The sequence below is a fragment of the Orcinus orca genome, chromosome 3 (genome assembly GCF_937001465.1).
Source record: "Orcinus orca chromosome 3, mOrcOrc1.1, whole genome shotgun sequence".
Lineage (NCBI taxonomy): Eukaryota > Metazoa > Chordata > Mammalia > Artiodactyla > Delphinidae > Orcinus > Orcinus orca.
The window spans coordinates 36,954,597-36,979,954 of NC_064561.1; the positions used below are offsets into that span (position 1 = coordinate 36,954,597).

At 36.4% G+C, this 25,358-nt stretch overlaps 1 protein-coding gene across 3 annotated transcripts in view; it reads left to right on the forward strand.

Annotated features, from left to right (window-relative positions):
• Nucleotides 1-25,358, forward strand: part of GABRB2 (gamma-aminobutyric acid type A receptor subunit beta2) — a 300,145-nt gene that overhangs the window by 90,955 nt on the left and 183,832 nt on the right. For all 3 annotated transcript variants that reach the window (XM_049708482.1, XM_004271960.2, XM_004271958.3), the window contains exon 5: nt 12,275-12,495. In XM_049708482.1, coding sequence (XP_049564439.1) covers nt 12,275-12,495 — 221 coding nt within the window. The remainder of the gene's footprint in view (nt 1-12,274; nt 12,496-25,358) is intronic.

The following is a 25,358-nucleotide window of genomic DNA, read 5'->3' on the forward strand; positions in this document are numbered from 1 at the left end:
TCATGAACAATTAATAAAAATCAACACTCTTAAATTAATGCTTTAATGGTATACACTGCCTACTTATTGAGTGCTATGATCATCAGGGTTTGGATTTATATTATTTCATTTATTTCTGCCAGCAGCTAGTGAGGTAATCATTATTTTACAGTTGAGGACACCCAAGCTTTGGGATATTAAAATATGTGCCTGGGATTATACACAAAGTAAGTGGTGGAGCTGGAATTTCAACCAACCCTCTGGAATCCAGAAACCTTCTGCTTAAACATTAGGCTATGCTGCTTCCCACATATAGACATTAGTGAGAGCTTTCACATATCATGTTTGACGTGTGTCTTGGGGTAAAGTTACAAGGTACATGCTTCTCAGGTACAGTATTGGTAATCCCATTTCACAGAAGCAAAAACTGAAATGTAGAGAGGTTAAGCTACTTCTCTGAGACCATCAGATAATAAGTAATGGAGGAAGCCCTCAATCATGTCTCCTACTTTCCAATTCAATGTTCTTTCCATTGCCCCCTCTGACTCCCTCCACTGGTGCCATGACACTTTGCCTTCTCTGAATGCATAGCAGAAAACAACATAGTCAACTTTTTTCACTAGCCAACTTTTAGTTAGTCGCACCCAGATCTCAAGAGATATTAAAACTAGATACATCCTAAGAAGATCACTCTTATAATGGTGGGCCTAAGGGTATAACATTAACTCCTAATAAAAAGAATTTTTAGAGGTACAATTGATTGCATCATGTAGTTATTAACAGATTTGAAAACGATTAATTTGAGTGAGTGTAGGAAGGGAAAGAGACAAAAATTTATTAAGGACTCTAGGGTAGTGTCTGCTATACAGTAATGTAACTTTCTTTTAGTATTAAGTTTTCCTATAAATGTAGCTTTTTTTAGGAATCACTAAGATAAGACAAAACAATGAAAAGGGAATGCTCACACATACTAATTTTGAAAAAGAAAAACCTTAGTATTTTTATAATTGCATTTTTTAATGGTTTATATCTGAGTTTTATTCTGAACACAGATTTCAGAACCATTAAAAAACGCAATTATAAAAATCATAAGCTTTTTCTTCAAAATTAGTATGTATGAGTGTATGTTACAAGTTATTTAGAACATAAAATTACTAATTTTAGACAAATAAATTTAATAATTTTACTCTTATACTAGCTACCATATATTTGGGTTGAACTATATAAAACTGTCAAAATTCAAACATTTTTCAACTCACAAAAAATGGAATTTCTTGCAGCTTAATCTAACAGTTAAGTAATCATTGCTACCATTCTGTTGAACAAACCTCCTGAAGTGGGTATGAAATACTCAGCTTAGGCTGAACATGTTTTAGTTGGATAGAAATATTATTCCAATTGAATTACTTCTGAATAAGTACATTACTACACATACTACCCTACAGTCCCTCTGGTTACTTTGGACTTCTCAGTAGTAAGGTATACACCCTGCAAAAACCAGAGATGTTTTCATCATTCTGTGAGATCAAAGTGGGTTGATGTGAATACCTTTTGTGTAAAATTGGGTCTCTTTATGTGTATTCCGGAACACGTGCATGTGCCTGTATGCACAACTTCAGTATCAAATCCCAGAGAGTTCTCAAAATCAACATTCACCCCCCCCACCAAGAAATATTGTAATTTATGTATGCCCAAAATTGTTCTACTTTTTTTTGTTGCTGTAAATATGGCTGTGTAGATAGAAAGTTAGGTCGAGGTATATTTTCTCCCTTACTTTTTGGAGGGGGTAAAGGAGAATAAATGCAATGTTGGGAAATGATGAGTCAATCAAAACTGACAGGGAGGTGAATGTTCCAGAGGCAGCTCAATACAATACTACGAACATGGGCTCCATCACCAGAGAGCCCCCTGGCCAAATCAACACCTAGAAAATTATTGACTGAAAGACATAGGAAAGTCACTGACCTCTCTGTTTCAGATGTGTCACCTGGAAAATGGCAGTAATGAGAATAATGAGCATGATAATGGCAAATGTTTGTAGAGCACTTATTATGAGCCAGGCGTTCTGCTAATTACTTTCCTTGAGTAAATTTACTTATTACTAGGAACTATTATTTCCATTGTTTTACAGAGCAGGATGTCTCAGGGAGGTTAAACAGCATGAAGGTCTCACAGCAGCTAGTACCTGGAGAACTAGTGCATAACTTACAGAGCTGTTGTGATGATTAATGAGATAATACATGTAAAAAGGTTTAGCCCGGGGCCAAGGTTAGGTAGATATAAGGTATATATAAGGGGCAGGCTAATTAGAATGCAAAATACTCTAAAGCAATAACTCTTTGAGATAAAGTTATAGAGTAATTAAAAAGCACACAATGAGAAAACAAATCATACATACAAAGTGTATTTTTAATGTTGATTATCTCAGGGTGAACTGAGTCCCCTGATGAGGGTATTATGTATTCATATAAGAGACAGATATAATGAGTTACACTTGCTTGATTTTTTTAGCCATCCTTAGATTGAGTCCCATTATAACTGAGAAGGTGAATCTGTAATAAAATGCAAAATGAGCTAAGCAAAAATAGTGGGAAAGCTTATTGCATTGACCATGTTTGTTGTAGTTTCACATACAAGAAAATAATCAATCACTTCCGATCTTGGATTCCCCTTATGGGTGGTCTTTGGTGCAGCTCTCGTATCCCAAATGTGTCTCTAGCAATTAGAGCTGCTACCATGTGCTTCTTCCAAAATATTGCAACTGAACATCTGGTGTGATGGCTTCTATTAAGGGGGAGCTCAGTTTTACTCCATTACATTCTAGTTTATGAGGTTGAGAATGTGGAAATATTACCATGACCTATAATTGGATCAGCAATTTGTGGGCTGAGGTGTGGAAGATGGAAAACATTTTAAAGATTTTTTTTTTTTTTTTGTGGGAATATTCACACTTCTCTCTGAGTTCTTTTTGCTTTGGACAGATAAATTGTGTCCTTCAGAAATCCTCATCCCCAGCATTGGGGACTTTTCTAGTAGAACTAGAGAAGCTATGAAAAACTGAAAGAACAACAGTAGCTCTGAGGGTGTTTGAAACATGCGGAAAAAGGATAGAATGAAAACTCATTCTCAAATGCCAGTGGGTGGAGAGAACAAATCTCTGGGGGGATTCAGGGATAGTGATTAGTAAAGAGGTTTAAAGAATCAAAATTTGAAACCCATGCAGGAAGAGTGAAGAAGTGAGAAGAAGCTTTATTGTGCCCGTGAATAAATATTCATGGAGGATCAGTTGTGTTAAAGACAAGATGCTTGGATCACTTGTAAAGAGATGACGGCATGGTTTCTGACTTAAGAGAAAACAGTGCAGTTTAGTTGGGAGATTTCCTGTCTCCTCTAAATAACATTACAAGAGGTAGCAGTTCAATTCAACAATGCTTAGGATGCTACAGACCACCACATTAAAGGAGTCAGAGGATGAACATGGACTGTGATGGGGAGAAGTGGTAAAGGTCCTCATGAATGCTTAGAGGATGGGTGTGATTGGGGTAAGCAGCAAAGGAGGGGCATGGGGAAAAATAATAAGCAGAATGGAAAGTAAAAGGTTGTCTGTTGGAATGCAGAAAAATTCAGTTCAAGCAAAAGTTTCAGGAAGATGATTAGTTGAAGTTAAATGGAGTGACAGAATCCTAGAACACCTGACACTCTTAAACAGGGATCCTCACTCTATCTCAGTTCATTCACTGTGGATAAGGAAACAGATACCAAGAGGTGAAGTGACTAGAACAGACTGGGAAAAGGCTTGTAAGGAGCTGGGACTATACAAACAGTGGCATCTCCTTGAATGCTTTTGTAGAAGAATCTGTGGACTTGAACTTCCAGTGCAGTGTAGAGGATGCTATTAAAGCTAAAAGTAGAGTGAACAGGTGTGTGTGTGTTCATCTCCACTGAGTATTAAATAAGAAACAGATATGAAGGCTTTACATTAGAAATAAAGTGAAATTTCCTAACAGATTGAAGAAGACTGAAGTTAGTGCCAGAGGAAGATTCTGGGATCTCCATCTTCGGTGGTTAGAAAGAAAAATAGGGATGGATTTTTACTTCTCAGTGATGGCTTAAATGTGAACTTTCAAAAGAAAGAATGGTGGCCACTTAAAGCTCTTACTTCTTATGTGATTCTAGGCAATATCCTTTGGTCAATACAAAGGAGATGTGTGCTTTGTTAATAACAAGCTGAAAGGCTTAGGTTTTCTCATTTATTTGTGACTATGAGTAAATTTCCTTTTTCTTCATGCTGAGCTCTAAAATACGCGGAGAGTGAAGACATATTTGTAATGCTAGGTTCTATTTTTATAATTTAATTCAACAAGGAATTGGTTATATAATTTTTGTTGCATAAATAATTTATATTTAAAACAAAAATATATAGAAGAAAACAAAAACAATTGAAAATCACTTATCTTGCCATAAAGAGATACCACTGTTAATATTTATATTTGCTATTAGACACATTTCTCCAATATATACCTGTATGTTTCTGAAATGGAATCACGTTGTGCTTACTGTTTTTTAGTATTCTTTAAAAATAATAATATATAGTAATATATTAATAGTATGTTAAGAATACCTATTCATGTCAATAAATATTTTACAATGTTATTTTAATTCCTGCATATATTATACTATATAGTAGTACTGTGTTTTATTTACTCAGTTTCATGCTGATGAACATTTAGGTCTTTACTAATTTTGATTTTATTGCTAATATAGTAGTACATATTTTAGGGGAATAAATGTACATTGTCTTACATTTATTCTTTCACATCTTTCAATATATAGATTTTTATTGCTACTATGTGCTAAGCTCTCTTTTAAGAATGGAGTTACAGTGATGTACAAGTTTAGCAAAGCTTTATATTTTCATGGAACTTACCTTCTAGCTGAGAGAAATGAAAAATAAAAAAGTAAACCAATAAATGATTATGATTAGTTGAAAAAAGTGATAAATGCTATAAACATAATAAAAATGGGGGATGTGATAAGGTCCGATGGGGTTGGGAGTAGGACGGTCAGGGACGGTCCCAGTGAATAGATTTGACATTTTAGTTGAGCTCTGAGTCCCAAGAAAGAGCCAACCACACTTGGGGACATAGTTTTTCCAGACATAGTTTTTCCAGTTAGTCACTAGTTAGGACAAAGTTAAGGCTGAAAAAGCTTGTAATATTTGTAGAAGAGAAGACAAGCTAGCGTGACTGGTCTTAGTGAGGTGAGGTGAGGGAAGAGCAGAGGTAGTAGGTAAGATCAGAGAGGTGTGCAGAGTCCAGGTCATATACGACCTTTAAGGCCAAAGTCATAAGTTTGTGTTTTACTCTGAATGCAATAAAAAGCCTTTGGGTGATAATTAACCAAGGTAGACGTGTGATCTGCTTTTCGTTCCTACCACCATGAGAGGAAAAGGGTCAGAAGCAAGGAGACAGTAACAGTCTCCACTGAGTAACAGTGGCATCATAATGACTTAACAAGTAATGGTGTCTGAGACTAGGTTATTAGCATTGGAAACAGAAGTAAGAGAGTTGTAATATTTGTAGATAAAGCTGTCAGAATGTACTGCTTAATTATTTTCTGCAAATATCCTTTGGAATGTAAATATCAGAGCAAAGGGTACGCACAGATTAGAGACCTCTGTACATACTCCCAAGTATTTGCAAGGAAATTTGTACCATTTCACAGGTAATGGTAGTTGTTACCATTTACCAGAAAGTATGCACAGTATTGGTCATATACACAGGAATAAGGTACAGTCTTTGCTCTCAAGGGGGTAACAGCTTATAATGTTGAGAATATGCTTACTGTGTAAGTATTATGAATGTGCTTACTCTTACTATGGTGTTTATTTAGGTGATACTTTCTCCATCAGATGTAGTGTCTTTTCTCCCATGAGGGAGTAAAAACAGAAGTTTTAAATTAGGGAAATAATTTGACATCCTAATCTTTGGAATTCAATCCTCTTGTGTCACCTTTTTTAAAAGTGGAAAAGCCAAACAAAAATAATGAAAGACTTTTCTAAACATGCCCCAAATTAAAAGGCTATGCAAAGAATGATAGTAAAAGCTGTAAATGTGCTATTTGAACAAACTATCATGGAGTTTTATTCACACGAAACTTGCATTTTGTTTAAATTAAACTTGCACTCACAGTTGCTATAATATAATTCTATAATCACAGGTTTTACTTCCTTAAATACATTAGCCGTATCTTACAAAAGCCAGAAGCTCAGATTCTTAGCTCAGAATCAATCTAGCATAAGTTAAAGGAAAGTAACACATGATAGTATATTAGAAGTTGTTATTTCAGCAAGGGATAATAAGATGAAGCTAAAATTTTTATTTTCTTTCAAAATTATAAATCGTGAGCAGAGAGAGAAGATATTTCTCTGAACATATCTAATTTTGGAGACAAAATTGTTACCTGGGAGACCACGAAACAAGATTAATCACCAAAGCTCAAGATTCTAGGACAGCAGCAGCAATTTTCAAAGCTAGAAGATGTAATTGCAATAGGTAAAGCAAATTAAACAACCCACACATTATCAGTGATGAAAATAAACCGTAAACCCTGATCATTACAAAAGTAACTGTTAGGCGTCTTTATGTCCTCAGATGGCCGACCAAATACCTGTGAACCCAATCCCCTACACCACCATCTTCTCCGCAAACAGAGAAATAGGAAAAAAAACACAAAGATAGGGAAAATGACATAATTACACTTATAATTGTTCCCATATACATAAACATGCATTGCAAAAAAAAAAAGGAAAGCTTGGAAATGGTCTCCAGAGAAGAAAAAGCATATGGAAAACCATAGACACAAATGAAGATAGGAGAAATCTGAAGCAAGTCCAGGTGGGAATATACACCACCCAAGTGCAACTGGCAGACTTGAGAGCAGGGTAAGATGCTGCACCATCCAGAGTAAAAGTCTATACTAGAAGCAGGCACCTGCTGTGGCCAGAATGATGCCACTAATCTGTGAAAGGAGTAGGTGGAGAGAATGAGCCTCAAGAAGATATTTCCCATTATTTGATGGTAAAACACCTTAAATGGCTTATGTTGGTATTTACTTCTTTTGGTTTGTCTTATTAATAGTTAAGCATTGTCAACTGACTGAATATGTCGATTCAGGTTGAGTTGAAAGAAGATAAATAGAAATTTGGAAAGTATGCAAAACCCAAAAACACAGTGATTATAGAAGTCAGCCTAATAACCTTATTGCTTTCATAGTTCTAAAGTACCTACCCCAAGATATGTATCAATTTACAAGGGAAAATAGTAACTTCACAGTGGAGAAACGGGGCAGGTACTACATTAACCAACTGTTCAAGATTAATATCCTCACCAGTTATAAGACATATTGATATCATATACCTGTTATATGATGGATACAGTGTTTCTTTGGTGATATTCTGACCAAAACTGTATAAACTCAGTCTCATCATAAACACATCAGACAAGCTCAAATTGAGAGACATTCAACAAGATAACTGAGCAGTACTCTTCGAAAGCATTACATCATCAAAGACAAGGAAAGACTGAGGAACTCTCACAGATTGACGGATGCTAAGGAACAGAAAAACTAAATACATGGTGGGATCTTGGACTGCATCCTGGAACAGGAAAAGAACTTTAGTGAATAAACAGGTGATATTCTAATAAGGTCTGTAGTCTAGTAAATAGTATATTTATATTAATGTTAATATCCTAGTTTGATATTGTTCTATAATTATGCAAAATGTTAATCTTAGAGGAGGCTGTGTGAAAAGTATACAGAAGCCCTCTGAACTATTGATATTTTTTGTTTGTTTTAAACTATAAAGTTAAACTATAAGAATAACTTTAAAAGGAAACAGCAAAATAATAAAATGTTTTATGTAGATTGATATCCACCTATCAAATATACAGTAACAGGAGGTAAACAGAAAAGTGTTCATAAAGCATGAATAGGACGTTCACAAAATAATAAAGTTTAAAAAAGATAATAAACACATACACACATTATTTCATACCATATATTTTGTAGAACACTAAACCAAAGAAACAGGAAGAGTTTGAATCTTGGTATTGGGAATGAATTACAAAGACAGCAAGAAACAATTATGAAAGTACTTTAGATGTTTAGAAGATTTTGAAATGGCGAGATGCATTTGAACACAGGGGTGGCAAAGCATTTCTTAGAACGGAATTGTTTTATTCCTAGGGGTGGAGTTGGAAACTACCTAGTCCAACTGCCTCATTGTACACATGGGGAATTGTGAAACTCTGACCATTTAGTGGTAATCTTAGTGCATCCTGATGGGGCCACGTGTTCCCTGGTATGCATGGAGATGACTTATTTTGTAGCATCGCTGTACTCCACCCCCCTCCAGGTGTCAAAGCAGCTCTTGTTTTCCCCAATTCCTAAGTTCATTAGCTTCAGTTTCTTCTTTTGAGTTGGAAACAGAGACTCATTCACCTCAACCGAGGTTATGACAGATGGACATGAAAGTACTGGGGTAAGAACCTGGGTGTGTCTGACCTTAGAGATCATGGGTTTTTTTGTTTGTTTGTTCGTTTTGTTTAAGCAGTTTTTAAATTTGTTTTTTAAATTTACATACAGAAAAATGCACTCATTTTGGTGTATAGTCCTATGAGTTAACTAATGCCTAGAGTTGTGTAACCACCACTACAGTTTAGATGCAGAGCAGTTCTGCTACCCAAAATCATTCCTCATGCTGTCCCTTTGTAGTTAACCTCTCCAGCACCTCAAATACCAGAGAAACACTCATCTGTTCTTTGTTCCTATAGTTTTACGTTTTCCAGAATTTCATATAAATGGAATCATATACTGTGTATTCTTTTGAATCTGCCTTCTTCGACTTAACTTTCTTTGAAAATCATTGATGATGTTGCATGTATCAGGAGCTGCTCTGAACATTTGCACACAGGAGTGGGATTGCTGGGTTGTACGTCAAATGTATGTTAAGTTTGTAAGAGATTGTCTAGCTGTTTTCCAAGTGGCTGATTATTTGTATTCCCACCTGCAATGTGTAAGAGTTTTAGTTGCTCTGCATCATCATCAGCACTTGAAATGGTCAGTTGTGTTTTTGTTTTGTTTTATTTTGGGGGCCTTGTTCAACATATTCACTTGTGTACAATTTTAAAGTTTGGAGACCACCTACCTTTGGGATGTGGGAGCGTCACATTTACAAATTTCACATATACAATAGTGAATACGTGGATCTCACACTAACTTAGACATCTATCTTGCTTACTTGTTTGCTTATTTATTTACATTTGCACGCTCCAGTTGATTCACACTATTTGCTGAATATATTATGCTTTCTCAAATCTACTACCTTTCTACCTTTGTCAGAAATCTTTGAGCATATTTGTGTGGGTTTGTTTTTAGATTCTACTATTTTATTGACCTATGTTTCTATCAATACTACACTATCATATTGTCTTAATGTAGTTTCTGAGTGAGTCTTGAAATTAGGTAGTGTGAATCCTCCAGTTTTGTTCTTTCCTTTCTAAGTTGTTTTGTTTATTCCCATTCCTTTGCTTGCCATATAAACTTTAGGATCAGCTTGTTCATATCTACAAAAATCCTGCTTGGGTATTGATTGGGATTAAATTTTTAAACTTTATCTGCAGATCAATTTGAGAATTGACATCTTAACAATACTCACTTTTCAAATCCAGGAACTTGGTGTATCTCTCCATTTATTTTTGCTTTTGGCTGTGTTTGTGTGAGTGTGTGTTACTTTAAGAAGATAAAAGAGGCAGAAAAAATAAATAAGAAGCTCACTATTGTAATGGGTTTTCTTCACATTTTGATTTTCTGCCAATCTGCCTATTAGTTTTCACTTTGCACAGTCCTTAGATAGTGGCTTTTTTATTCTTTCCAGGATGGTTAGTTGTGATTAGCAGGAGAGAGAGCCTGTAGTAGGCTTACTCCATCTTGCTCAGCATTGAAAGTCAATTGGTTTTAGTTTTGATTATCTAACTGCTTCTTGCATGGTGATGCCATGGGTTGTGGAGCACCCAGAAGTGGTTTACTTGCTTTTTTTCGGTTTGAATAGACCAACAGTGACACAGCTTCCTGAAGGCAGGCTTGTTGGATCGGTGTAAAAGATGTTTTCTACATAAAAGTTCAAAGCCTCATGGGGGCATGAGGGTCTGGGAGAGTAGAACACAGAACCATTGTTTCCTTTTATGTCCAGTAACATTTATTTCGATTCAGGAACCTATTCCTTTCTTGACAGTGTCATGATGTGTCATTTAAAATAAAAGAAATGAAAATTGATGTGACAGTTAGCAGAATCACCAGGGTCTGTCTGGGAGCATTTCTTACCAGGCACTGCCTTGCTGACAAATAACAGGAGTTAGCATATGACTCTGGATCTCACAATATTACCATTTATTTAGCCCAAAAGAAAATACAATTTCCTGTGTCCAAACACATCTCAGCTGACTGATAAACTCCAGCACCTTCCAAACTGTGTTATCTCCCCTAACTCTTAAGAGGGCTGATGTAGCTTCATCTTCTAATAGAGATAATAATCAAATGTTCCATTTTATCTCCAAGAATCGGAAATCACTAAGTGTGTTCTCTCAAGCACAATGTAAATTGCCCATTTTATTTATGGCCAAGTTTTTAGGCCGTTTGCAACATAGAGACATGTAAAAAATGTATCTGATCCATTTTCTGTCCTCTCGTTATATAATTCATAAGTCTTCAAGTTAGCTTTTATTATAAATCAGGATGTTATGCTAGAGATCCTCAGACTAATTCTTTAATAAAGCAGAGTGTGCTAGAACAGTCCAGAGCACTGACTAAAGTAATCCACTCAAGTAAATTTCACCTACAATTATTTGATATACCTTTAGGATATGAATATTCTTCTGTTAGAATAGAAGTTTGATTCTGTGCTTCTCATTCAGAAGTCAGCTCTACACTGACTTCTGAGTGAGATAAAAATTCGTATATTTGTGAAACCAGGGAAAATATTTAAATTTTTTGCCGGAGGATTATACTTTTCCTATGAAGCTATTTAATGTTTTTAGCAGGTGATATTTTGCAAGTCGTATTTTAAAATTGCATAGCCAAATTAAGATGTATAAATCTCAGCAAGGGTTGGAAAAACTCAGGAACTTCACAGCGATTGAAGTGTGTATTTTATCCACAAAAGTAGGCAAGTATGTGCAGAAATCCAATAGGCATACATATTGGATATCCATTCATTCATTATTTGTGCCCTAGGACTGTGCTGGCTCTCAGGTTGCAGATATGATTAATACATAATTCTAGTTTTGTTTTTTTTTAAAGCCCTCAAGTAGGGCATTGTGAACTGATATTAAAATAGAGTGGTAATTATCCTTTTCAAATGAATATTTGGTCCTTCATTTAGTCATTCAAATGAGGGTGAAAGAGCAATTACATTGTACCCGTAGGCCTCTAATGGAGAGAACATGTCACAATATGTATGTAAATACTTTGTTCATAATTTATAGCTTTTTGTAGTTTACAGATTGCATTTGAGTTATATATTTAATTGTCATAGTAATCTTCTGATAGATCAGGGATATATTAAAAGCCCATTTATAGTTAAGGAACTGAAGTGAAAAGAAGTTATGTAAATTTACTCCTAGAAATAGCTGGAAGATGCTGGAGCCTGGGACTCCAAGACCAGTGCTCCCTTTATAACAACGCACAGTTTCTCAAAACGAAAGAGCCTAGCCTGATGATCCAGAATCCCAAAAATTCTCATGAAATACTAACTGAGCTAATATTTTTTAGATAGGTGGGAAGCTACATTAGTCTCAGTATAACTGTTGCCTCCACTAGGAAACTCACTTTGATCAGACAGATTGAGATTCTCATTATAAACTCTTATAATTACTACTGTAATAAATTAACCACTTTTTACAATTGTATTTATGTTCCACCTAAAACAATCCTGGGTACCGCACTTTAAGACAAATTAATTATTAAATAATTATTTCTTACCATCTTTCTTCCTGAATAATGTATGATAAATTTCACAAGGATATGCTCTCTTCACTTCTGTATATACTGCGGTGCCCGACACATAGTATGGGCTCAGTAAGAACGGGTTTAGTAAATTAATATTTGCGTATATGCGAATAGTATATGTTTTTGGTATTTGTGTATTTTCTTGTGAATACTGAAGTGTTTGCCTGTCTCCCGAGTCCATTTATGTACAAAATAACCCTTTTTTTCTTTTATCTTCTCCATTTCACAGGATTATACCTTGACAATGTACTTCCAGCAAGCTTGGAGAGATAAGAGGCTGTCCTATAATGTAATACCTTTAAACTTGACTCTGGACAATAGAGTGGCAGACCAGCTCTGGGTGCCTGATACTTACTTCCTGAACGATAAGAAGTCCTTTGTGCACGGAGTGACTGTCAAGAACCGCATGATCCGCCTGCATCCAGATGGGACGGTCCTTTACGGCCTCAGGTCTGTAGCGTCCATTTCAGAATTGAACTCTTCCTGAACACACTAGTTACTGCTTTTTTTTGGAGGGGCATATTGTGCTGTTTTTCTTAGTCCTCCTTTAATTCTGCTGATAAGCCGTTAAACCTCCTGGTCAATAGACATCTGAGAGCTCAGTGTTCCATGTTTACAAAGGGACTTATCCCAGCTAAGCCTAAGTTTTTCTGAATTATCTTCCAATATCAGCTGCTGATCCTAAAGCTGCTTTCTTTTTTCTTAATTGCTTAAATATTTATTGTTAATGGTGATGATTTTTTTATTTAGTGAAAAATTTATATATTATATATACACACATATATATAACACAGTTATATCCTTTGTCTATTAACATTAGATGCATTAACAAATTTCTGTCAATTTTGTATTAACATTTCACTTCAGTTGATAGAGAAATTTTAGAAATTATGCCACTTTGGAGGTTCTTGTAATAGTTCAAACAGGGTATGATAGAGGCCTGAAATAAAGTATGTCAAGAAAAATATAAATAAGGAGGCAAAATGTTTATTTATACTGAAGGGCAAAACAATATTTTTTTTGGCTCATAAAGCTGCTTTCTTTAAGGAGTAGGGATAAACAATATCAAAATAGCTTAGACACAGGGTCTCTTTAAAGTGGAAAAAAATTATGAGTGTTTCAATGTGGCAGATATTCTGTTTCATAAATTGTTCCTGAGCTCTAGGAACTGGGTCTGGTCCTCTGAGAACAGGAAGGCTTTTTTTGCCCTCTTACCTCCAAGGAGCAATCAGATTTGCAAATAAATAGCCATCATCTCAGGTTTATTAATAATGAATTTACACTATTAAATGTACCTTTCTATCAGAGAAGAATTGTGATGCTCTGCTCTTTGGAGGATGAATTGTGAAATATGACAGTGTCTTCTTTTAAAGTTTATTTTGTATTAGATGGTTCCCTGGAAAAAAAGATGAAGAAAAAAGATATCTGTCTTATTCTGAAAACATTGCAATGTAAAGAATTCCTCTCCATTATTGGGGAAGACTCTCTATTCTGAAATGTTCAGTTGTCTCTGATATATTCTGTTTTACGTGAACATGTGGTGACTTTTTCATAATAATGATAATAATACTATTATTCATTTATTGAACACTTGTTAGGGGTCAGACAGTAGTGAGTACACTCCATGTATTATTACAGTTACAATAACTTATAACAACCTCATAAGTTAAAACTTTTACGATCTTTATTTCAAATGAAGGCTGGTGTAACTTGTCTAAGATCACAGAGAAAGTAAGCAGTGAAGATGGGATCTGAGTCCTGTTCTAAGTTCAGAGCCAGAGCTCCTAACCGTTACCGTAGGTTGCCTCTCACTCCCACACTTTTCTTATCTGTTATATCTAATTTTCATTATCTGCTGTGTTCATCGTTCCTGACTGGTGCATTGTCTTAGATCCTTATAAGCCAGCTTCTTGTTTGTTTATCCTGTTTGTAGAGAAAATGGCATTTGTTTGTCAAGGGAGGGAGAGACTGAGGCCAAGAGAGAGCATGTTTGTACACTGTGTCAGCCATTGGAAGTAAAGAGATGAATTGGATACAGGCACTGCTCGCATACAGGCCTTAGGGAAAAAGAGAAATAGCGGAAAGATAAAATCAGTTGACTGGCAGTGTCTGCAAAGACTCCACCAAAGTGGTGGAATTTGAAAGTACTTTTGGAAAGAATTATCTTAGCAGATACATTGTGCTAAACTTATTGCTTGGAATCCACTACAATTTATTGCTTGTGTCTATGTTCAATAGTGGCTGCAATGAAAATATGGTATCACAAAGACCTTGATGAGATGGGGACCACATGGGCAGTGGAGGAATGCAAAGAGGTTGTAGTTCACACATTTTAAGAGTTAAGCACAGAAAGAAGTCAGAATCCTGAAGAAGGCAGAGAGAAGCACAGCAGTAATGAGTTACTCATTTGGCAGGGAGTGAGCGGGGAGAGGCCTGGGAAGTAGCAAGTCTTGGCTAAGCGTCAGACCCAGTGCTGGATACATTTTTCCCATCAAATCTTCACGGCAATCATGTAGACATTACATTGTGTTTTCCTTTTTTTGGTGATACCCACATTTAGACCAGAGAACCAGTTGTGTTCTCTTTGTTATACCTAGCACTGACAAAGCACCTACACTGTAAATAAACTCAGTAAAGATTGTCAATGAATTCTGAATGTACATATGCAAAGTTGGATGGGTGGGAAAAAATCAGCGATCAAAAGCCTTTGAGAGGGACAAGAGAGGGCCAATATAGATGATAAATATGGCTTCTAATCGTTAAGCCAATAATCAGACAAAAATGGTGGTGGCTGTTCATTCTTGTCATTAAGACCGACTGGACACTATTACTGCACATCATCACCCTCTCAGCCCCACTTCCAATAAGGGCTAATGGCAAAATGTGCAGGTTCCTGAACACATTTGACGTGCATAAAATTGACACTCCTGGACGAAGAAGAAGACTCATGGATTGTGACTGTTCTCTCAGTTGTGTAGTTAATCCTGAGTTTGAAATTGATAAGAGGTTTTTCAGGAAATTTGTAAATATCCCATTCCAGTTTTTACTGATAAATAGAACAGTTTATTTCACAGCTGAAATTCAGTGCAGGCCAGATATTCCTTTTCAACAGCAGAAGTTTCATTTGTAATAAAAAGTAAAAGGAATTCAATTAAAATTGCTGCTGCTGGATTGATTCAGATCTACTTAGTTCCTTCTCCTACTTACCCACTCTCCTACCCCAGTCATTCTCTGTTACTGATAGTCTGCTAAGAAATTTATTTTGTTTCTGTGTTCAATAGTGGCAGCATTCAAGCAGCGTTTAGAATAGTAATAGTATTAATATTAGTAGTTAGTACGCATTAAAGGACTTAGCCTGTACGTGTCACTGTGCCAGAGCATTGCTTATATTATCTCATTTAAAATTGACTTTATTCCTACAAACTGGGCGCTATTGGTTGGTTGGTTTTTCTGTCTTACATGAAGAAATTAAGGAACTTGTGTACCAAGTTACACAGCTGCGGCACCAGAAAGTTTAATAGTTTGAATACAAAGATGTTGCTCTTCATTATCGTTCTGTCCTACTCCTTACGTACTGGCAAATGGAAATAAAGAATAGTAGAAATCACCTGAGAGCGTGCAAGGGAAAAAAAAGAAGGTAAAGAAAAGTGATATGGAAACAGCTTGCATTAGATCCATAGATACAGACTTTTTTAAAATTTTTGTGGTACGTGGGCCTCTCACTGTTGTGGCCTCTCCCATTGCGGAACACAGGCTCCAGACGCGCAGGCTCAGCGGCCATGGCTCATGGGCTCAGCTGTTCCACGGCATGTGGGATCTTCCTGGACCGGGGCACGAACCCATGTCCCCAACCCATGTCCCCTGCATCGGCAGGAGGACTCTCAACCACTGCGCCACCAGGGAAGCCCCAGACTTTGTTCTTGATTGATAGGATAAAGCCCTAGAGAACAGCAGTCCTGAGTCATCTATGGAAGATGCATCTTTAGGTTCTGAGAGTCACATCATTCCCAGTTTACTAAGGGATGATTTTTGCTGTGTGGAATCCTGGGGCACAGACAAGATCATTGCAAAGAAGTTGGTACAGGCAAGGTTCATCAGTCGGAATAAGGAGAATTGAAAGGCAATCATGAAGACCTAGACATAGAAAGCTGGTTCAAGGAAGACTTCAAATATAAGGCAGTGACCAATAAATTAGGTAGAACAAGTCCTCTGGGCTGAATGTCATGCATGTTCAAGGCAAAATCCTTTAAGGACTTAAATGCTTCTTCCGTTGAGATGCACAAAGATTGGCAGGGATGAGGGGGCTGGAGGGGAAGCCATTCAGAGAATCTGAGTAAGCTTCTTTTGTAGAGTTTTCTTAGTGAAATTTTTAGGTATTAAAACATATTAAAGATAAAGTAGTATGCAAAATATTAATGCTTGTTGAATTTCACGGTGGGTACATAGGTGTTTGTCATGCTCTTCTTTCAACTTGTCTGTATGTTTGAAAATTTCCATGATCAAATTTGGAAAAGAAAAAATGGCCTAGGAATCTCTGGTTCTATTATCTAAGAACTAGCACTCAAGATTGAAAAGTCTGAAGCCAAAGAATGGTATTTCTGATCTCTTAGAGGTAGAGAATTACCTGTATGTGACATGTACTTTTAGTAGCTGTGTCTGAAAACGAGGTCATCTCATCTCAGAGGATGCATACTTAGTGGGTGGGATCCATGACCACAGACAACCAGGCTAAGCCATAACCCAGGGAGGACTGGTCATAGCTCTACACTTGAAGCTCGGATAACCTCCTTGTGAAATCATCCTCCTGCAAGGATGTACCCATTGCTTTTGACTGTACAGCAGGAGCTCTGAGTCCACTCATGGTGAAACAGTGTGTTTGGATAGCATGAGTTTTAAGGATAGCGCTCAGCTAATTGACAGACTTGCATTAAGGTAGTTCAGAAAATGAACTTGGGAAGTTCAGAAAACGGAGATTGAGATTTAGAAATATGGGAAATGTTTTAGTTATTGCTGTTATAGGCTAGGTTTTAACAGTTTTCATTCTGATTGGATTTTTGTTTCCCCATTGCCAAAAACACGGATTAGCAGCTTACTCTCAGTTATTCCATTACTTTTCAGGTTGATAATCATTTTAGAAGGATAGAGTTCTGATGCTGTGCAAAGAGATGAATGGACACAATTGAGCAATGCAACCAACTTCCTTAACAAAGTATTATGATAATGGAACTTGTATTTTCGTTTGGACTTTTGTCACTGACCTCTTGTTGAACCTTAAGCATCTTCTTCAGGTTTTAATTTCCTCATATATAAAGAGGGGGGGATAAATTAGATAATGTCATTTTAACAACCCAGTCATCTTCTGAATCAAATGAGATCAGTGAATGTAAAAAATTTTATAATCTGACATCAGACTGGAAAGTGAAATTATGTATTTTGAGTAGCACAGTAATTGGTAGATAGTAAGTGTGCAGTGTTACTTAATATTTGATAAATAGATGGATGCTGGGGATATTTGATAAATAAACAGAAGGTTGGAACAGAGAAAGGTTTAGATATCAAGGCAGTGGTTTTATATTGTAGAATTTTACCCCAGGTATCTTTTCATGATTCTGTGAAGATATTCCTTTGTGTAGAACAAAAAGGACAAGAGGAGCACAAGTGAGCAAGTCTGTTGAAGAGAATGGGAAAGGTCTCGGTCAGGCATGTCTAAAATGAAGAAGGGGACTACTAAAATACTAAGAGGATTGAAACCTGCAGTGGAGCCAATTATCTCCAGCCATTGCACTGGCAGGCTGAGATGAAGAGGAAGGAAACTAGATGCCTGGCTTGAGACCCAAGTGGCCATGACAGCATTTAGAAGCTGCCCTGTAGCCCCAAACCCAGTACCTCATTTGTAGCATGGACTCAGTAATTTTCGTTTAATCAGCGTTATATAGTTTCTCTTAAACCAGGCCATTCCTCTTATTCTCATCACGTCTTATCATGCATCTATTTTCTCAACCTTGTTTAAAGATCTGCAGGAATAATTAAGAAAAGTGATGAATAATGTTGTTTTTCAAGTCTAAGTTTATAGTTTGTGGCTAAAGAGCAATATAATCCTTAAATATAGATTCTTACCTTCACTCTTGGCTAGTTGATAACTCAGTTATACCAATGTGATCATAAAATAAAATACCTGCTTTCTTTTATGATACTATTTAGATATTTCTGTTAGGAGATATAAGTGGAGGTAGGGAAGAATATTTTCTTGGGATGAACCCAGCTGTAGAAGTGGTGACAGCAGACTTCTCATTGACTAGGCAGAAGAATTCCTAGCAATGTATAAAGCACATATTCCAAACAGATTATCTGTATTTTATTCCAAAATAAAATTAACCCAATCAAATTATTTTCAGAACACTTAAGGAAAAATGTCATAGAAAGTACAGGATTTCTGCTGACGAATTCATCTAAAGCACTAGCCAATAAAAATCAGGTTTAATCTGGTGTTGACGTGGCATCATAAAGAATGTTACATAGGTATAATTTAGTCTGTTATTTACTTAAAGTAGGAGATAATTATTAGATTTCAGAAAGCTAGTGATAACTACACTGATCAGAGAATTAGGAGAGCTGCATTCTAATCTTACATTTAGTAGTTCTTATAATTATTCATTTAAATAATTTCTAAATTTTATTATCACTCCCCAAATCTCAATACCTGTGATTTTGCTAATCTAGGACTTCCACCTCATTACGTATACAGCAGTATTTAACGTGATACTGCAGTGCTTTAGCAATTGTAGTTATCTTCTTGAAAAAGATCTTCTGATTAATTAAGAAGGCAAAAACAAAATCAGTGCACTCAGGTATATGAGAAAACCTGAATTATCAACTGATGACACCCTTTTGTGAATGTAAAAATGTATATTTTTTATGAAAATTTAGAATCTGAATCCCAATTGGACTCTATATGCTAAGTCATTAACATTATATCATAAGCATTTTAGCACATTACTAAATTGTTCAACAAAAACATGAAAACAAAACCTATTTCCTCTTATGAGATGTTACATAATTATTTTTAAACATTTAGAAAATACAGTTAAGTTATGAAAATATAGCTACCCTTAATCCTATCATACCTGCATCTTGGTTTATACTCTTCCAGATATTTTTCTAGTAAAAAAGCATATAGGTAATTTGTCATAAAACAGATTCACATTATACATACAATTTTCTGATCTTATTTTTTTCTTTAACCATGAGTGCACCATAAACATGTTTGCCATGTCAGTAAAACTCTGCTCACCATCATTATTTAACCATTATAAGACATATTTGGGATATATTTCTTTATCCAATATAGGATATGGTGTATGGCTTTGACATAAGGTGAAATATGTAGTTATTGCTATAAAATGCAGGACTACTATTTCAGATTTACTTAATATTTTAGTGACAAACAGGCAAAGCTTTTTGCAACACAATTTGTAATCTTGTATTTGTGCTGTTGTAACTTGTGGTGTCATTAGCTAAATAAATGGCTCAGGAGATGTACTGGTGCTGATTATTAGGACAGTTCTTATGGAAAGTGTGACTTTCTTACTCTTCTGGTAGTAGTTGACCCATCTAAAAATAGCTGTTTGTCTTTTGGTGTGAAGGGGCAGCCCTTGATTTCATATGTCTGTACACCTCCCATATGTAACATTGGGTCAGCAACATGTCACTTCTGATTAAAGGTTCACATTCTTAAAGAAAGATTCAGCAGGAAGCAGAAGGCAATTCAACCACCTCCCGCTATGTATGTTCTGTCATTGGGAAAATGGCAAAGGATAACGTTAGCCTGTAATGAATTTAGACAGGCAAGTTTTATTAATTGTATCTTCTTCCTCTACTCCTAAAGCTTTACCACAGGGTATTCGGCAAGTGAATAACTGAGTAGCCATCTCACACTGAAATGTAGTCTATTAAACATTAATATATCAATTTTTTTACTTGGATTTCCTAATTGGTTTAATTCATTTTCATAGAGATATGGAGTGAATGCATTTTGTCAAGCAGAACAACAGAGATTTTATTAAGAATATCAGTTCTTCTGGCCAGAGTGTGAGACCCTGTGCTCTAGATTCTCAGTCTTCTAAGCAGGAAAAAACACCTTCATCTACCTCCACCTCCGTGGGAAGAGACACATGCATCCTCCTTAAAGAGCTGTAATTATTATTATTTTTTTTTGTCTGCGTTGAGTCTTCGTTGCTGCGCGGGGGCTTTCTCTAGTTGCAGTGAGCGGGGCCGCTCTTCGTTGTGGTGGGCGGGCTTCGCATTGCGGTGGCTTCTCTCTTGTTGTGGAGCATGGGCTCTAGGCGCGCAGGCTTCAGTAGTTGTGGCTCCTGGTCTCTAGAGCGCAGGCTCAGTAGTTGTGGCGCATGGGTTTAGTTGCTCTGCAGCATGTGGGATCTTCCCGGACCAGGGCTCGAATCCATGTCGCCTGCATTGGCAGGTGGATTCTTAACCACTGCACCACCAGGGAAGTCCCTGGATGAATTTTTAAAAGAAATTTCTTGCCCATTATTTTTCACTATAAAATAAAATTATTTATATGAAAAGTGAATGTATTTAGAAGTAATTTCTGTCATCTTCAAGTTCACCTTCTTCATTATTACAGAAAAGAAGAGGGAAGCTCAGAGAGGGAAGTGATTGTGCCTAACATCACACAGACGATTGATGGCAAAGCACAGAGCAGAATCCCAACCTCCTGACTCCTAATCCAGGGCTGGTTATTGTTCCTGCTGCTGGAGTCATTTGGTTACTTGCCGTCATCATGGTCTGACTGACCTCAGCGAATAAGTCAAATCCAAACTGGAAATAGCAGAATCAGAATTACACCATTAGGTGTAATCCAGGGCTCTTTTGGTTGCAATATTTTTGCTGGGTTTTTAGATAACAACATTTAAAGAGGAAAAGAAAATCTGCCTGACTTCTTTTTCTCAAATATTACTGAGTCATCATGTTCTTGTAATCAGTGAGTCTCCTTTACTACCCTAGTTGTCTTCATGTCCATTGATTTCAGTCCAATGAGAGCTGAATATGGCAGAACTGAAACCAAAGATATGAAAGATGAGTGGTCAGAGACTCCAGGGGTTTCAAAGCAGGAAAGACACCAACTGTGTTCCCAGTAAAGATATGGATCTTGTATTGAAGACCCAAAGAATGAGTACAGGGTGTCATCGAAGTGGGCCTTGTCTGCAAAGAGGAGAAGACCTGAAACCCCTGAGAACACGCCATTCATTGGCTTGCGGATGTATCTGTATACAGCATGGCTATACATAAGCGCATTCAGAAGTAGCACTAGCATAGTCGCGATTTCACTAGGAACGAACCCTCTGGGTCACGAGAGTACTGGCAGCATTGAGAGAAGCCAGATATTTATTTTGTTTTGTCTTGTTTTATTTTATTTTAAGAAAAGTATTTTCTAGTGGATGATTAAAACTGTTGCTGTTGTATATGTGCTTGTGTGTGTATATGTATATGTCCCCATTTATAGGTATAAATATGCATATGTATTCATTTATAGATTTGTATTTGTGTGTATATGCATATTATATATATATATACACACACACACATATACCTGCAAAATTTTTTCTGTTTGCTTTATATTAAAAATAAAGAAAACAGAAATGACTCCATTAAATTAAACTTGAAACCATGCCTATTATCCTCACTATTAGTTTGAAGATAAAGTTTTCTCTAATCACATTTTGTATATCTTTTGTTCCACCCTGATTTCATGAAATCAGTGAACTTTGTTGGCAGCTTTCGCTGGCAACTTGCTTATTAGCAAATAGGCAAAATACAGGGTTAGACCAGATAGCCTTTGTAATGGGTTCACTCATGATAGAGTTTTAATTACACAAAGACCTGTTCAAAACAAATATATATGAATACTTATTTAGCTGAGATAGTTGAAGTAGTGGTAGTAGTGGTGGTAGTAGTAAAATTTATTGAGTACTTTTTTGTTGTTCATCATACAAATTTACTTTTTAAAATTTATTTTGATGAAGTATATTTGATTTCAATGTGTTAATTTCTGCTATACAGCAAAGTGGTCTATACATATATGTATATATATTCTTTTTCATATTCCTTTCCATTATGGTTTATTACAGGGTATTGGATATAGTTCCCCATGCTATACAGTAGGACCTTGTTGTTTATCCATTCCATATATAATAGTTTGCATTTGCTAATCCCAAACTCCCAATCCGTCCCTCCCTGTCCCCGCCCCCGACACTTGGCAACCACAAGTCTGTTCTCTATGTCTGTTTCTGTTTCATACATAGGTTCATGTGTGTCATATTTTAGATTCCACATGTAAAGTGATATCATATGGTATTTGTGTTTCTCTTTCTGATTTACTTCATTTAGTGTGATAATCTCTAGGTCCATCCATGTTGCTGCAAATGACATTATTTCATTCTTTTTTATGAATGATTCCATTATTTATATATTCCATTATATATATATATTATATATATATATATATATACACCACATCTTCTGTATCCATTCATCTGTTGATGGACATTTAGGTTGCTTCCATGACCTGGCTATTGTGAATAGTGCTGCTATGAACATAGGGGTGCCTGTATCTTTTTGAATTACAGTTTTGTCTGGATATATATGCCCATGAGTGGTATTGCTGGATCATATAGAAGCTCCAGTTTTAGTTTTTTGAGGAATGTCTATACTGTTTTCCATAGTGGCTGATTCCTATCAGTAGTGTAGGAGGGTTCCCTTTTCTATTGAGTACCTTCTGTATGTCAAGCCCTGAATTATTTATATTAAACAATCCTGTGAAGCAGGCTACCATCAGTGCCATTTTATAGTTGAGGAAACTCAGGCTTTGGGAAAGTGAGTAACTTTCTAGTGAGTTTCCAGGCTTAGTATTGAACTCAAAGGCTATGATCTCAGTCACCTTCCCAAAGACTGAGAGAACACTGTCTCTGTCCAGGTAGATGGATGCAAAAGACTCTTGGAAAAAGGCGGTACTGAAAACGCTGATGGAAGGAGAAGAATGGAGAGCCTAAATTCCCAAGGCTCCTGAAAGGAACTTCTAAGAGTCATTCATCTCCCCTCTAGAGAGATTTTTGTGGGTATCATTCCTAAATAGATGAGTATGACTCTCAATCTTGAATAGGACTCCACAATAGGGACCTGTGCATTGTTTTCGGCATTGCTATTCCCATACATATAGGACATAGAGTATGTTCCTCAGGTATAACTTAATATCATCACTTCTCCTTTCATCCTTTATTCTTGAATGGATCTCTACTTTGCAACAGTTTAGATGCAGAGAGTTATTTTTGTTTCACTTTTCTGAATACCCAAGTTCAAGGAAAAGCAGCATGCACTACAGTTTGTAACTTGGTGTGTAGGGATTTTGAAAATCTCTTCTATTTCACAATTGTACATCCATATTGTGGAGTTTCAAGAAGGTTACAGACTAGGGAAAAGCAACCACTGTAAGATTTGATTAAGTCTCAATTTAGTTAGCCAGAGATGTAAAACCCTAGTGCATTGAGGAGGCACATGGCTGCTGTGGTTTGCAGAGACTCTCAAGGCTGCCTGCAAGTCACCCGGTCCACAAGCTTTCCTGCTGGATTGAAGAAGGTCAATTCTTACTTGATAATCCAGGATGGAATGACCCAAGTAACCTGTACACCTTCGTGTCCCGGATTTAAAATACTCTCTCAGTGAGACCCTTGTCTCTAACTCTAGCATCAATACTCTCATACTGGAAGGGAAAGCAGAAAGAGTACTGAGCCATTAGACACACCTCTAAATTTCAGACAAGTGGTATCTTTGTCTACTGGCCTATCACAGAAGACCCTAGAGTACACGGAAGAAAATCTATATTTATTTTCTGGAACGAGTGAAAAATATTTGTTTCACAGATATTCATGTCACCCTTATTCTCCATGGGCAGAAAAAAAGGAAGGAGATAAAGCATTACCCAGCCTCTGGAAGTCACCTCCATATTTTTTTGGTTAAAAGACTTTTGGTAAAAGTTTAATTACTTGATTTACTAAATGGGTGGTAAGGGAGGATTTCTAGCCCATTCCTACCTCTTTATTCTGGAGGTCACAAATAAAGCAAGCCAGACCACTGTAATAGGTTAATGACAGATCACAGTCACCGTATTATGAAATGCTCAAGCTATTTTACTTCTGAGAAGTAGCTCATTATCTGCACTCGAATGGACAGAATAAAAGGTACCAAAATGCTAAATGGTCATAAATCCTTGGAGGAAGATTCCAATTCCATGTTGGATTGTTCTCAGTAGCAATAATAGAGAATATAATTAGGACTTTATATTTTAGCAGCTGTAGTACACTGACAACTAAGGGAAAATACTGAAAAGACCAGGAGAGAGAGACCAACTTCTTCTGGCATGTTTGCAGCATGGGTGTGGAATCTGACCTCCTTGTTGCAAGGCCTTCCTCTATCTCTAACTAGCTGTGCTCCATCTTTCTGAGCTTCAGCTCCCTCATCAGGAATATAGGGCTTTATAGTACCCAGCTTATAGAATTACTGGGGTGATTAAGCAGACAAATACTTGTAAAGATTTTCGTAAAGTGTTTGGCACATACTAAGTTGTTTGTAAAGATTAATTGCTGTTATTAAGATTTCTACATGTATCTAACGTTGGCCTCTTCTGCTGTTTCCCATCCTGATTCATGTGGGATGATATTTGGCAAGAAGGAATGGTAGTGGTAAATCCTTATTATGTACCAACACTGTGCCAGGTTTCGGGGATACACAAAGACAAATGAGACATTCAAAACTTGAGACTCAAAACTTGGAGGTTAGTAGGAGAAGAATATATGTAATAGGGAGATGGAAGAGGTAGGATAGGATGGTAGGTAAGAACCAAGTTCTGGAGTTTGTTCTTATAGGCTTTGGGGCTTTTTAAAAAGTTACCTAACTTTAAACTGAAAATTATAATATCATTTAACTTGCAGGAATATGGTCAAAATTAACTAATATAACCCATGTAAAGTAGCTGGCAAACAGTAGGTACCTAATAAGTAATTGTTGTTGTAGTTTATTACTGTAGTTACCAAGATAATCATAATAGTCAAAATTAATTGGGTACATGCTGTGTGTCAAGTACTGTGCATACATTGTATCTTCTAATCCCCAAATAATCCAATCTGGTAGATACTGATATCCTTCTATCTTTTAAGAGGAAACTGAGGCTTAGATAAATTCAGTAACTTGTTCAAAGCGGTACAACTATAAGCATCAAAACTGGGAATAGAATTCAAGCC